The 12,812-nt window shown below is 36.5% G+C and overlaps 1 protein-coding gene across 7 annotated transcripts in view; it reads right to left on the bottom strand.

Moving 5' to 3' along the window:
- The window catches only part of PPFIA2 (PTPRF interacting protein alpha 2), a 340,023-nt gene that overhangs the window by 50,442 nt on the left and 276,769 nt on the right, over positions 1-12,812 (bottom strand). For 6 of the 7 annotated variants that reach the window (XM_063322852.1, XM_063322853.1, XM_063322854.1 and 3 more), the window contains 4 exons: positions 5,075-5,158; positions 4,580-4,711; positions 4,164-4,226; positions 1,982-2,073 (listed from right to left, as the gene is read on the bottom strand). In XM_063322852.1, the coding sequence (XP_063178922.1) occupies positions 1,982-2,073; positions 4,164-4,226; positions 4,580-4,711; positions 5,075-5,158 (371 nt within the window). Of the gene's footprint in view, positions 1-1,981; positions 2,074-4,163; positions 4,227-4,579; positions 4,712-5,074; positions 5,159-5,587; positions 5,675-12,812 lie in introns of all 7 variants that reach the window. The other variant, XM_063322857.1, reaches the window with a different exon arrangement.

The following is a 12,812-nucleotide window of genomic DNA, read 5'->3' as shown; positions in this document are numbered from 1 at the left end:
TAAAAAAGAGAGGTACCAGAATTCCAGAAACATGAGTATGTGCCATAGTAATCAAATCAGATACATAAAAATGTCACAGATCTTGAATAAAGTTTCAGAATTTAGGTTTTGGGTAGAGCATACATCAGAGCTCATACCGTTGTCATATGTGTCCTTTTCTGAGCAACCATTACTTCACCTTCTTTTACACTTCCCACCATGCACAGTAGGAAATTTCATAATATTAGAAAAATTACAATGTTACCTTTTAACAAATTCTCTAAAACTCTTTTTTTTTTTTTTCATTATACCAATAAGAAAACTTGACAACAGTTGGCCTACAAATCTCCTAAGCCCTCCATCTAAAGCACCAGACAATAATCTTTTGGGTTTTTGTATGTTTAATTTGTCTGTACATTTCTCATCTGTTATACAGTAAACCATTTAGAGCAGTGACTGATTTTTTCTTTTCTGTGTTTGTACCGTATGTCCTGTGACAGACCTGTGTTCGGACAATTGATAATACTTGGTACTTGTGCAGCAAGTTGGCAGGAAAAAAGAAACAGCCCAGGTTCCAGTCTCTGGCAGCAAATATCTTTCTGCTGACCAGTTTCATTATTCTGTTGAAATAACAAACTCCTGCAAATACAGAACTGAATATGGGCTGAGAATAACAAATATTTAATGCTGATGGCTCCCTATTCCTGAGAGGACTGGTAGTTTTGCAAGGTGAGGTCATGGAAGGGGAAACACGGTTTTAGGGGAACCTGCTGAATTCCCAAGACATTTAGACAGCTTATAAAGTTCAAGTAGCCCTTTGACAAGGGCTAATCAGACTCCTGTTTACAGAGCAAGAGCTAATGATACTCATCTACCCAGCAAGAAAGGCTGCAGTTCACCAAGGACGGCTGCTCCAAAAACATCTTTGCTGTTTGTTGCAGCAGTTCAATAGCCCGTGTCCCATCAAGCACTCTCAAAAAGCAGTGCTCTGTGTACCTGTAGTTATGCTTACACTCCCAAAGGAACAAAAATTTGGACAGTCACAAACATCACATTCTGAATTTCAGCGATTTACACTTCACCACATACAGGAAAATATTATTTCATGAGATAATAAAGGTCGAGGGAGAAACCATGTCCAGGTACTGAACAAGATGTCTGAGGAAACGATGGGCAGACAATACCCGAAGCAAGCAAAAAAATTATCCAACAAGAATAACTTTAGAGGATTACACTGCTCTGAATTCAGTCTTGGTCCATAAGCTATGGCTAGTAGATTTTAAAAGTTAACATGTTGCTTGTTATAAAAACAGGATATAGCACACAATTATCAATAAAGCAACAATTTTATTTTGAGGGATACTTTTAGACAAGAAGGACTGTCTGGCTAGAATTACAAATTCACGTCAGCCATTGGTAGCTACTTCTATGATACCTGTCTCAGTATTGTTCCCATATTGCTTTTCCACCACACAGAGGCACAATGTTTAATGTCCTGTTATGATATTTTCAGATCGCTCTGAACACTGTTTTCATCTTTAGCTGAAGACCTGTGTCTTCACAGATCTTCCCACACTAAGCAAATCTGAGTTATTTCTTGCTAATACAAAAATAATTATTAGATTTACTTGACAGAATAAATAAGTAAGATCATAAATACGCTGATTAGTTTCAGCATTGAAGATGATGGTTTCAATTTTATTATTAATCTCTCCTGTGAAAAAAATGGGTATTTGGATATACTTCTAAAAACATTCCACAATTTAAAAGACTTTCCTTAATCTCAGTAATATTTCAGAGTATACTCACTGCTATAAAGCCCTGTTTACCTATGAAAAAAGTGAAAGGCAACAGTAATAATCACTGCACATTTTACATTTTTTAAAGAAATACCTGGTATTTTTAAGCGTGGTCTGAACACATCCCTGTTGTAAAGGCTTGACACTTATATTTATGTTCTATTTCAGCTTAAAGTGAGGAAACTTTTGTCATTAAATATTACCTTGACAATGTGGGTTCAATTAAAGAACCAGCTCTCAATTTCATTTGATCCAGTTCAGATCTCAGTTTCTCAATTTCTTCAGCAAGTCTTTCCTGGAAATAAGAATAGTCAGATATCCTTACTTGTGATACAATATATGTTTACTTTATGAGATATTGCTCTCGTAAAGCTAAACAAGTAAGATAAGATACATTGAACGTAGCACTGACTATAATAAGAAAAGGCCATGAATTCACTCAAATCTCATTGCTAATAAGACATACGCATCAAGAGGAGCTTGTATAGCACTCTACTGTTTTCTACTAGCTGGAAGTGATGACAGGACAGGTTTGCACTTGAAAAATTATTTTTTCCTTCTTATACAGCTAGGGCAAGGAAAAGAAGAGCTGGCACTGATTTGGGCACTAACTGCACGTTCCGTGCCAGACATAGTTCAGTGTGCAACACTTCATTTGCCCTTTACAGACAGAGGTTGTGTTCTGGCCTTTTTATTTAATAATAGAGACACAGACTTGAAGACAACTACATTTTAGGTGTCTTGTTGAACTACAGCTTTACAGCTCGCCCTTGGAAGTTGATGAACTTCCAGTATGAGGTGATGCTGGTGAAAAATGACACAGTGCCACAAAAATCGGATTTTTGGAGCCAACTAACAAAAAGACTATTGACAGCAACCACTATGGAAAAAAGGGCTGTTCCCAAATTTTACAAACAATGATAGTCTACTAATAAAATGAAAAGAAATTAAAGAATTTTAAAGCAAATTAAGAGATTAATATCTGGTGTTATGTCCCTCTATCTGAAATTGCTTCATCAGTTTCTTCATCAAAGTGGAAGAAATAAACCGTTCAAAGTGGGAACTTGGAAGCTCTGGAGTCAGACATGTGTGGTCACGTGTGAAGAGAACTCATCTCCAATCGCAGTAGTGGAGTGTTCTATTTATTTCATTTCCCACCCTTAAGCCAGAATCAATAAGTATAATAAATAAAAACATCTTTGCAAAAATAGTTTTGATACAAGTGTAGATTTTTATACCAGATTTTTCGTGTTTGTCAGGAGTTGATATGTACGTTCAAGACAGAAAACAGACGGTAGAGAATCAGCCATTGTATTTACTTTCACTCTAACACTTTGAAAACAATAAAGTTATGTTGGAGAGAACACTGACAAAATGCCTTATTTACACCAAAAAAATCGGTGTCCATAATTCAGGCTTAGATTCTCTGGTAGAAAAATGATAGCAACTTTTGTTTCAATTGATACAGCTTTAGATATGTCCTTTTTGTCACCTAACTTGATGGTGAAATATGACCGTAATTTTGCGACAGCTGAATCACCTTATATATACACTGTGGTAGTACAGCACAGAAATTTTATTTATTTAAAATGCCCTACAAGACTTTAATCTCTCTGCCTTTCTACAGGGTTATCTGAATGTAGAGGAAAACAATTTATTTGAACAAATACATATTTTGTTATTTTTCGCAAAGTTCTTGATTTTGGATGTCGTATGATATAACTATATTTCTATCGAATGGATTATGTTTTTTTTAATTCTATACAATCTCTTTTAAATGGATTTGATACATTACAAAAACACTTCTGTGAATCTGAAGGCAGACACATTTGTTTATCCCACTGCGCTCAAGGCAAGTATAACTTCCAAACAAAATCCAAACATTTGGGATTGGAATAAATATTTATAATTAATTTGACTGATTCACTAAACAGTATTAGGGGTTAATTTGCAATGAACTAAAAAAGGCTATATATTTTCAGATATATTTAGCATAACGCCACTGCACCTGTTTAGAAGAGTTGCATCAAATCAAGCAATTGCATTCTTCACTATGAAAGTGTAACCAGTTATGCATACGTCTCTCTTAAACAAGACTTTTTCAGAATTAAAAGTGATAGCAAAAAAATTCCAGAGCCAGTAAAATCAATATGAATTTTAGTATTGAATTCCTGAGGCTAGGATCTCAACCATAAACTTATCTCAGAACAATTGTTAGAGACCCTCAAAGGCTAGTTAAGACATCTGGGTGATCAAAGGAATTATCATTGATGCTAGGAATATTTTACATGCTAGTTGGATAATTAATATAGCATATACATATTTGCAAATAATAAATATATAACTTTTGATAAAACCAGATAAAATCACACTATTTTATAGTACCTTGTCATGTAAAGACTCTTCCAGATTTTTCCTGAAACTTTCAGATTCCTGAATCAAAACATTCTAGGAATAAAAAGAAGAAAAATTAAAAAAAAGAGAAATAAATTAGACATATATAAAATATCAGCTACCACCATACACACGTAGCCTCCATGTACAAATTAGCAAACTTCATATTTGCTGGACTTTAATTTTAAAATCCTTTAATGCTTCAGTTTGAGTAAATATTTAATTTGAAACACTGGAAATAATACAAATATCTAGTACCACGTTCTATCAAGAACAGCAAAAACTTTGCATTTTCCTTGAACTGAGCAACTGCCACACTCTTAGACAACTATTTCTCCCAGGTTTTTGGGGTTTTTTTTTGTTTTGTTTTTATCAAGCTGAACTTCACACCGCCCTTTGCACTGTACCTTTTCTTCAAGTGCTGCCATTCTCTCTTTTAAGTGTAGCTGCAGACGCTCATTGGATTCTGTCAAAAGTCTGTCTACGGTATCTGATAATCTTTTGTTGTGCTCCTCATTCATTTTTTCTCTTTGCCTTGCCTTTAACGTAGAACAGAACAGACAGATTGGTAGGGTCCAAAATTAACCAGTACAGACTAGTATCATTAAAGAATAAGAAAATTTATGGTGACTGCATCCATTTAAAGAAATTCCACAGGAAATGTAATTACAGTTATTGATTAATGCACGTTCATTTTTGTATCAGCAGAACGCTTTGCAAGATGCAACTAGATCTAAACTAGTATATTAAGATGGTCAAGTAAAGCGGGAGGATGCTGCCATCACTGCTATAAATAAAACATTTACCAGTAGATAGATTTGTGTGCTGGAGTGCATAGCGTAGTGCTATATCGACAAATTAAAAGAAGAAAAGTGCACAGAAGTTGCCTGCAATACACATACTCTTTGAAGTTCCTGATTCTTCTCTTCAAGTTGAGCTTCTAAGTGTCTCATACGTTCCTCAATGTTTCCATGCCTTTCTTCTGCCTGTAAAAAAATAGAAAGACTCTTTCTATAATTTAAGTGGCTTTGTAAGTCTTTATCTCAGTAAAGGTTAAACAAAACATAAAGCAAGCTACTACTAACTGCAAACTTAGTTTTCCAAAAAGAAACTTTATTTAAACAGGCAGCTGAACAGCATTGCTTGAAATGTGTCAGCTACAAAGGCCTGTTACATCCAAGCATCAGCAAAACATTGGAGTTATTTATGAGCAATGAATTCAGCCAAATGTAACATGCAGACTGTGCATGGTTTGAACACAAACCTGCCATCGTAAAATTGTAAGCTCCTGAAGCACTGAACTGCACGATGGTTGATTATCAATAAAAAAAAAAATAATAAAATAAGTTAAAGAAAAAGAAAACAAATCAGATGAATTCTATTTAGCAATAGAAAGTAAAGTCCAGTAGGACTACCTTCCTACGTATGGAGATCATTTCTTGTAGTTTAGCTTCCATAACATATTGATAATCATCAGATGAGGTAGAAGAGGTTGGATCAGACTAACAAGTCAAGGAAAAGGAGAGGGACAAAATTGAAAAATCAGAACTAAAGACACTGACACTGAACAGAACACAGCACAGAATGCTTAAAAGAAAAGTGTGACTGAAAATTTAATACTTTTAACTGACAGATTTTTACGTGGAATAAACTACACTGATACTTGGTGAATATGATGCAGTTGATGTGGAGAAACTGAAAATAATGGAATGCTAAAAAAGCTATCAACCTACACATGGAGGTTCAAGGTTAGTGATGGCTGGCTGATGACATATTACTACGGAGTGGATTCAAAGCAATACTGTCTAATCTAATGGGGTTTTTTGGAATTATGGCAAACTAAACACCAGAATAGGACTCTATGAGGACAATGTCAGAAAGTCCTTTATAATTCTTCTATAATTTTCTAGGAATGAAACCAATGCATAAATACTAAATTAATGGATCGGTCAGTTACAGGATTGTGCAATGTTATGGTACATTCCCTGATTTCTAGAAAACAGAAAGAACGTCAAAAGAGACAAGGCTCAAGCTTTAGTATTCCATTTTAGAATACACTACATAAGCCCTTCTATCCAAATAAACAATGTGGTTTTCATCCCTTTGAAAGGATCCACCCTGGTGGACCTCTTTGGAAGATCAAGGTCATCAGATAAAAGAAGAACCTATAAATAAAAATTCATTAATACGAACGAAAAGTCATTACTGAGTATAGAAATGGTAATCCATCCTAAGATTCATTACTACTTCTAACAGAAGTTGACCTTAATTAGGTCATTTGTTGCAAAACATGAATATTCATGTTATTGTCATATCAAACAAGTCTGTGTTATCATTCAAAATGAATAAAAAAACAAAGCCCTTAAAGGAAGGGAAATGCTATATTGGATTTGTTGCTATGGAAACAGGAATGTGCATAAGGTGTATAGACAGTGCTACTGATGACTTTGAGTTGTGAGCTTGTGCTTGTCAAGCGCTTTTTCACTCTGTCAGATTTACCCTCTCTCAAAAAGAGATACTGGACTCTATCTTTAGATGAGCAAACTTTAATATTGCAAGATATACTAATTTTACAACTGCATTTTTTTAGTAAGACTGTTTTTCATACTGTTGTCTACCAATGTTTTATCAGAATAATTAGGAATAGATACCAAAGTAATTCCAGATTTTCATCATAACTTAAAAATACCCATAACTTAAACTCAGTAGTACTATCAGGACCCAAAGATCAGACAGCCAACAAGCCTGTGATCTACAGATATATAAATTGCAGCTTTTGATATGAAGACATCCATATGAGAAAATCCTGGTTTTTATAAATACAAGAATAATGCTTAACTTTGAAGATCACTCTATTCTTTTGAGAGTAAGCACATTCACAAAACTCAGATTCTTGCAAAATGTAATGGCAAGTCAGTATACTTTGTAAATAAGTTCATTTAATAAGTGCAGTTATTGTTTCTGATCTTGAAGCACACATATTGTGGTGTATTTGAACTTATTCATTATCGGAAACTATTTTGTCTATTTATTACGACTTGGACCAGTGACAATTCCTTTATGATTTTCTTTATCTGATCTTTTAGCTCTACATATTAGTTTGTTTCAGCACGCAAGCGCTAATGCACTGCTTCCTCTCCCAATTGGATAAAGATAGGGTTGAAAAAGTTAAGTCCCTGTGATTGCAGAAAACCAGATCATGCTATCCCTTCCATAAAGTGACCAAGCTTTATCCTCCTCTGTAGAAGACAGACTTTTCCCCTTTTCGAATCCTGGCTGCACTGTTGGTTTGAGGTGTCCCCTGATGTGTCTCCACGGGTCAGGAGAAGATTTGAAATAATCAAAGCTCTGAGTTGATGATGGAGAAGGCTTAAGTAATTCTACCTCTTTTGAAATCATTTTCACTGAGGGAGATATAGAACCCATTGGGGGTATCATCCTACAGAATTAAACTACTTAGAAGCTTCATTAGCTGACTGCAAACTTTAAAAGCAAATTACTTAATCTGCACTGCTTCTACACACTTAATCACAGATTAATGCAAATTATGAAGATAACCAAACTAATACTTCTAGGTTCAAAGGGGATCTCTTTTAAGTCTTCTGATATGTGGTGCTGTCTGTCCTAACCTGTCCTTGAGAAGCCAGTCTAGCTAACATATCATTTACATTCATTTTTCAAACTAAAAAAAATAGGTTTTCAGTCCAAACCATGCCATACCTTATTCCTTAGCAGGAAACAGTCTTTTCAGTGTATAAAATTATTGTGATATTAGGCCTAATTATTATTTGGAAGAGGAGGAGGAATAAAATTATTGTCAGAATTATGTATGTTATCTGAATTCTTCTTTAGAAAACATTCTTGAAAGAACATGATGTTCTCTTAAGATTCTTATAGTGATCTAATTCTGTTATTTCATAACTTCCTATTGCTTTAATAATTCAGTAAGGAATATATTTAAGATTTTTACATATATATATATATCTTTTTGCATGGTAATTTTCATTTATTTCACTAAGAATATTAAAATGCTGATAGGTGCATCCTTCTTAAAAAAAATCTTCCTGAATGTGGCTCAGAGTACTTGTATCACCTGTACACGTAAAAGGAAACAGAGCTGATCCCCTCATTCATCTCCCTTTACATCTTAGATCTTTACATCTCCCTTTATCCTTGGTAGGATGAAAAGAGTTTAAAATTAATTAAAATTCACTATGTCTTAGAATCAAAATAAATGTCATTACTCTAAACACTTAAAGTGTATTTGAATATTTTATGTTTCCTTTATCTATGTGTGCCTCATTTGTTTGCTCCTAAAGTGTTATTCTGTATTACTTTAAGAGAACCAAATTATTTATAACTGAGACATGAAACAATTAGGCTCAGCTGCTTGTCTGGCAGAGGACAAGCACAGGTGCGCAGCCTTTGTACCTACCCTGGGCTCTAATGCTATTTAGAGTTTTTACCCACTGATTCTTACGTGCCAAATGCGTGAGCAGCCCCTGCAGAAGCGATATGAATCAAAAGGGTGTTGTCTGTAAGGGCTAGGGAGACACAAACACGCGTATATATTCCTTTTCTCTCACTTACAGAAACCCGCCTGTAGACAAAGAACTGCAGTAGGAAAGAGTAGCCCCTCCATCTCCTGGTGTGCCTAGCTGGAACACATTCCCCAGATGAGGGTTTCAGCACCTCTCATTGTCCTTTATGCAGAGGAAGGCCACAACCTAGATCTCAAAGAGACCCTTCCATACAAAAAAAGACCTAGCAATTCACCTGTTCCCTAGTGGATATGCAAATGCCTCCTGCACAAACTTCCCCAGGCCATACTGTTATGGAACTGGAACACCTGTAGTGGCTACAGTTTTTTGTTGTCCATGTGTGTTAGTCAGCCCCAGACATTCCCACTGGAATAGGCTCTTTGAGAGACTTGGGAGCCTACCATAAAAGTATTGAACGTCTCCATCTCTGCTTTGTGGTTTGAGGCACAAGGCAGAGGCTGAGACACCAGTGTTAGTCATGTTCCCGTAGCAGAATTTCAGATACACGTGAAACAGAAGGGACAACTGTGGGCTCTGAGGTTCATAAACAGAATTTGGATTTCTTCCGAGTTGCTTTGCTAAGAGTTAATTGAGTTAAAAACTTTCTAAAGTGGAACTTCTACAACTACTTGCTTGGCAGACCTTACCCTACATTCTTCTTTTTAATATATGATTGCATGCCTGTTTGCTAGTACTCTGTACAGGAGGATTAGTAAGAGACATGGTGTGGTATTCAGTAACTAGCATTTAAAGCATTTAGCCAGCACATTTGGTTATAAATAGATTCGTGAAACTGTGCATCTTGGACTGGATTAAAAATATATGGACAAAACCTAACAACGTCTGACCCCTATGAGATACCAGCATGAGTCTTAATGCTCACTTTGCACTCTATATGCTATGAAATAGCAAAGAGATAGCCAGTATAAGCCAGTAACAGGCAGGAAAATTTTGCTTTGAGGGAATACTGAATCAGCTTGTATTATTGCTCTCTAACCCTGTTAAAGCTCTACTGCTGCTCCTGCTGCTAACGCGCCCACAAAAAAAATGTTGCTTTCACATCATCTGTTACTGTTGGCACTGCACATTTTCTAGGTCTTTACATCTTAGTTGAAAAAAAAAAATCCAATTTCAGATGCAGAAAGCACCTGTATGGTACAGGTGTTATCATTTTTCTTCCTCATGCTGATCTGCAGGAACAAATCTAAACTTTTCTAATGGTACGAGCCTATTCCCACAGTTTTGAGAGCTTGACTTCTGAACACCTGCTATCTCCAGATTTCCTACTGCCTTCCCATGGCACACATTCCTTTGGCTATGCTTTGAATGACTGAGTTATTCAAGAAGAAAGAATGTGTTATTGAATCGAGCTATGCAATAGAAGGTGAAAATAAGTGATCATGGTGACTGAGTCACAACAGCTCACAAAGTTATCAGCTACTTGTTCACACGCTCACTTCTAACCCGTTACAAATATGACAAAATATGTTGGCTTAAGTCACACCTTTTTCTGAAATCCAACCTTAGATTTCCATACATTCTTCCCCCTCCTTCATTCCCTCAATACCTTCTACACCTCATAGATTTAGTAAGCAACTCCTTCCATTTAGCTCTGTCAAACTTGCATCTTTCATTTCTTCCTCCTATCATCACAAAATCTTCTGTGGAAAGGGAAGCACACAAGAAGAGGGGTGGTTTGAAAAGACAGTAAGTAACGTGTTGTAGATGTGAAGTTGTCGTAGGCTTCCCTCTGCATAGAAGATTTTCTCTTTTGTTTGTTTTGTGGTTTTTTTTTTTTCGTTTTCCCCAGAGGAAGATTTATCAACTTCCTTTTCCAGCTAGCGCATCATCTTCTCTCCCCCTTGTTCTCAGAGAGCTTTCTGTCTTAACCACATCCACTCCTCGCATGAGAATTTCTTTCCCCTCTGCATCCTTTCCACTGCAGACCTTCTCCTTTCACTTTCTTGCAACTTCTTCCCTACTTAATGCAAACCAGATCCCCACATAGTCACAAAACAAGCATTGTGTCCCGCTTCCCTCCAACTTTCAAGTCATTTTTTATCACCTTTAAAATAAGCTGAATGTGTTACTATGCTAAATGTGGTTTATTATGATTGTGGTTGATTATGATTATGGTTTCCTCTTCTCCATGTCAGTGCTCCTATAATGCAGCTAAAAAGCACTGTTGGTATTTCTGGTGACCTCCATGCAGGAGCGATGGAGTAAAATGCTGACTGCTGTCTTGTGATCAGAGAAGTGACGTGGTACCTCTGCTGCACAAGCACCCAAGGGGAAGAGTGATGACTACTAGTGGGAGTGAGTGAATGGAAGTAGGTGGGTGCTGGTTGTCTCCACTAGACCCCTCCTTGAATACATGCAAGGAGAGCCCATGTTTGACAGAATAACCATCTGAAGATTCTAGATGCTCCAATGTCTGTCCTTTCTGAGGAAAATAAACACCTTATAGGATAAAGAAACATTTAGTTAATATTGGAGGGAGGTTCTTTGTACAACCAACTGCCCCTTCTCCAGGGCAGGCAAACAGACCAATACTGTGAGAGTGAGTACAAGGTGGCTCAATGAATCATGGCAACCTAAACCTTGGATACATGCTGAGAGCTGTGCTACTTGTCATGACCAGACAGTTACCAGTGCGACGGCCAGGCAGGACAGCACAGTACATGGGATCATGCTGTTCCAGGTTAGTCTGCCACAGGCTGACTAACCCTCCAGTTGCTCACCCAATGGGCAGAACACAGTGAAAACAAAGCCAAAGTAAAGTTCAAATGATTCAGGTAAATTTATGGTTACTTATCTGAATTCACTGTACTGTCCAAACTTTTGGAAGTTCACTCCTTATGAACTAGTTTGGGCATGGAAAAGTAGCAAAAGACATTCACTAGCCCATATATATAAAAAAAGAAAAACAACTCATTTTAAAAATTGACATGACAGAAGGATCTCATTCTACAACCTTCTTTTGCAGAATCCAACCCAGATTTATTATGAGGAACAGTATAATAAATTGAATGCAGAATTGTAACATGCATATTTGAAATTTGGGTGGGTGGGCGAAAAAAAAAATAATCACATTCAAATCCAGAATATGTTTGTTCTGTTTTGTCTCCACATGGAAATACTTGGCCTTATATTTCACCCACAGTTAAGAAGTCACTGTTTCCAGTTATCCATACTGGATATCCAGTTATCCCATACTACTTTCCTTTAAAAAACATGTAAAATATCAGGCTTAACTCACCTCTTTCAAATGATTGTAACCCCATTAATCTCAGAGAAGCCCCTTTCATTGAGATAGTACAAAAGAAAGGAGAATCAGTTTTGACTTCTTTGCAGTGCAGAAAGACTAGTTGATTCAGTGGGGTCATCTTTTACTTAGTATACATGGCCATGCAGCGACCGTGGTAGTCTGAAGCCAGCTAATTTGAGCCCTACTGACAACGTGTGTGCCGGCACAAAGCTCAAAGGCAAAATTAATTAAGCATTATTCAGCCCCTTAGGTAGGTCTGGCAGCTTCCATTGAATAGCTAGCGTGGTAACAGTATACCCGCTATCTAATTTCAAACAACTTAAGTAAGCTGCAGTGACTACAGTGTTGTCCTTGGTTCCAAGCTACATTTATGTGATCCGCAAAAAGTACTGGACTTTAAACTTCAGAGCTGTCAAACCAGCACCTTAATAAGCTCTACGGTTTGCAAAGACATTATATACAAGATATATAAAACATAGGCTTATTTGACCTATTGGCCAAATTCTGACACTCTTCTTCATGTCATGTATTCCAAGAAGACACAATCTTAAATAAAATTAATTTCTTCAGTTTTTCATGTAATCACAGAGAAATGAACAGAACCAGCATTACAATCTAATATACTTCCTAGAGTTTCCTGCTTGGCAAAAACTTCGATAAAGTGCATTAAAGTGAAATGAGGTGGAGCATCAGCTCTGTTCACAGCTCTCTAACCACATCCCATGGAATAATGTAAGAAGACAAACGGAGATGTATACTGCAGCTTCATGGTCACAATAACAACAGTATCTCATGGAAGTCCCTGAGTGCTCTGCATGGTTGAAATGGGAT

This window comes from Chroicocephalus ridibundus, chromosome 1, assembly GCF_963924245.1.
Source record: "Chroicocephalus ridibundus chromosome 1, bChrRid1.1, whole genome shotgun sequence".
In the NCBI taxonomy this organism is placed as follows: Eukaryota; Metazoa; Chordata; class Aves; order Charadriiformes; family Laridae; genus Chroicocephalus; species Chroicocephalus ridibundus.
Note: the sequence above shows the minus strand (reverse complement) of the source record. Positions and strands in the feature narration are given on the sequence as shown.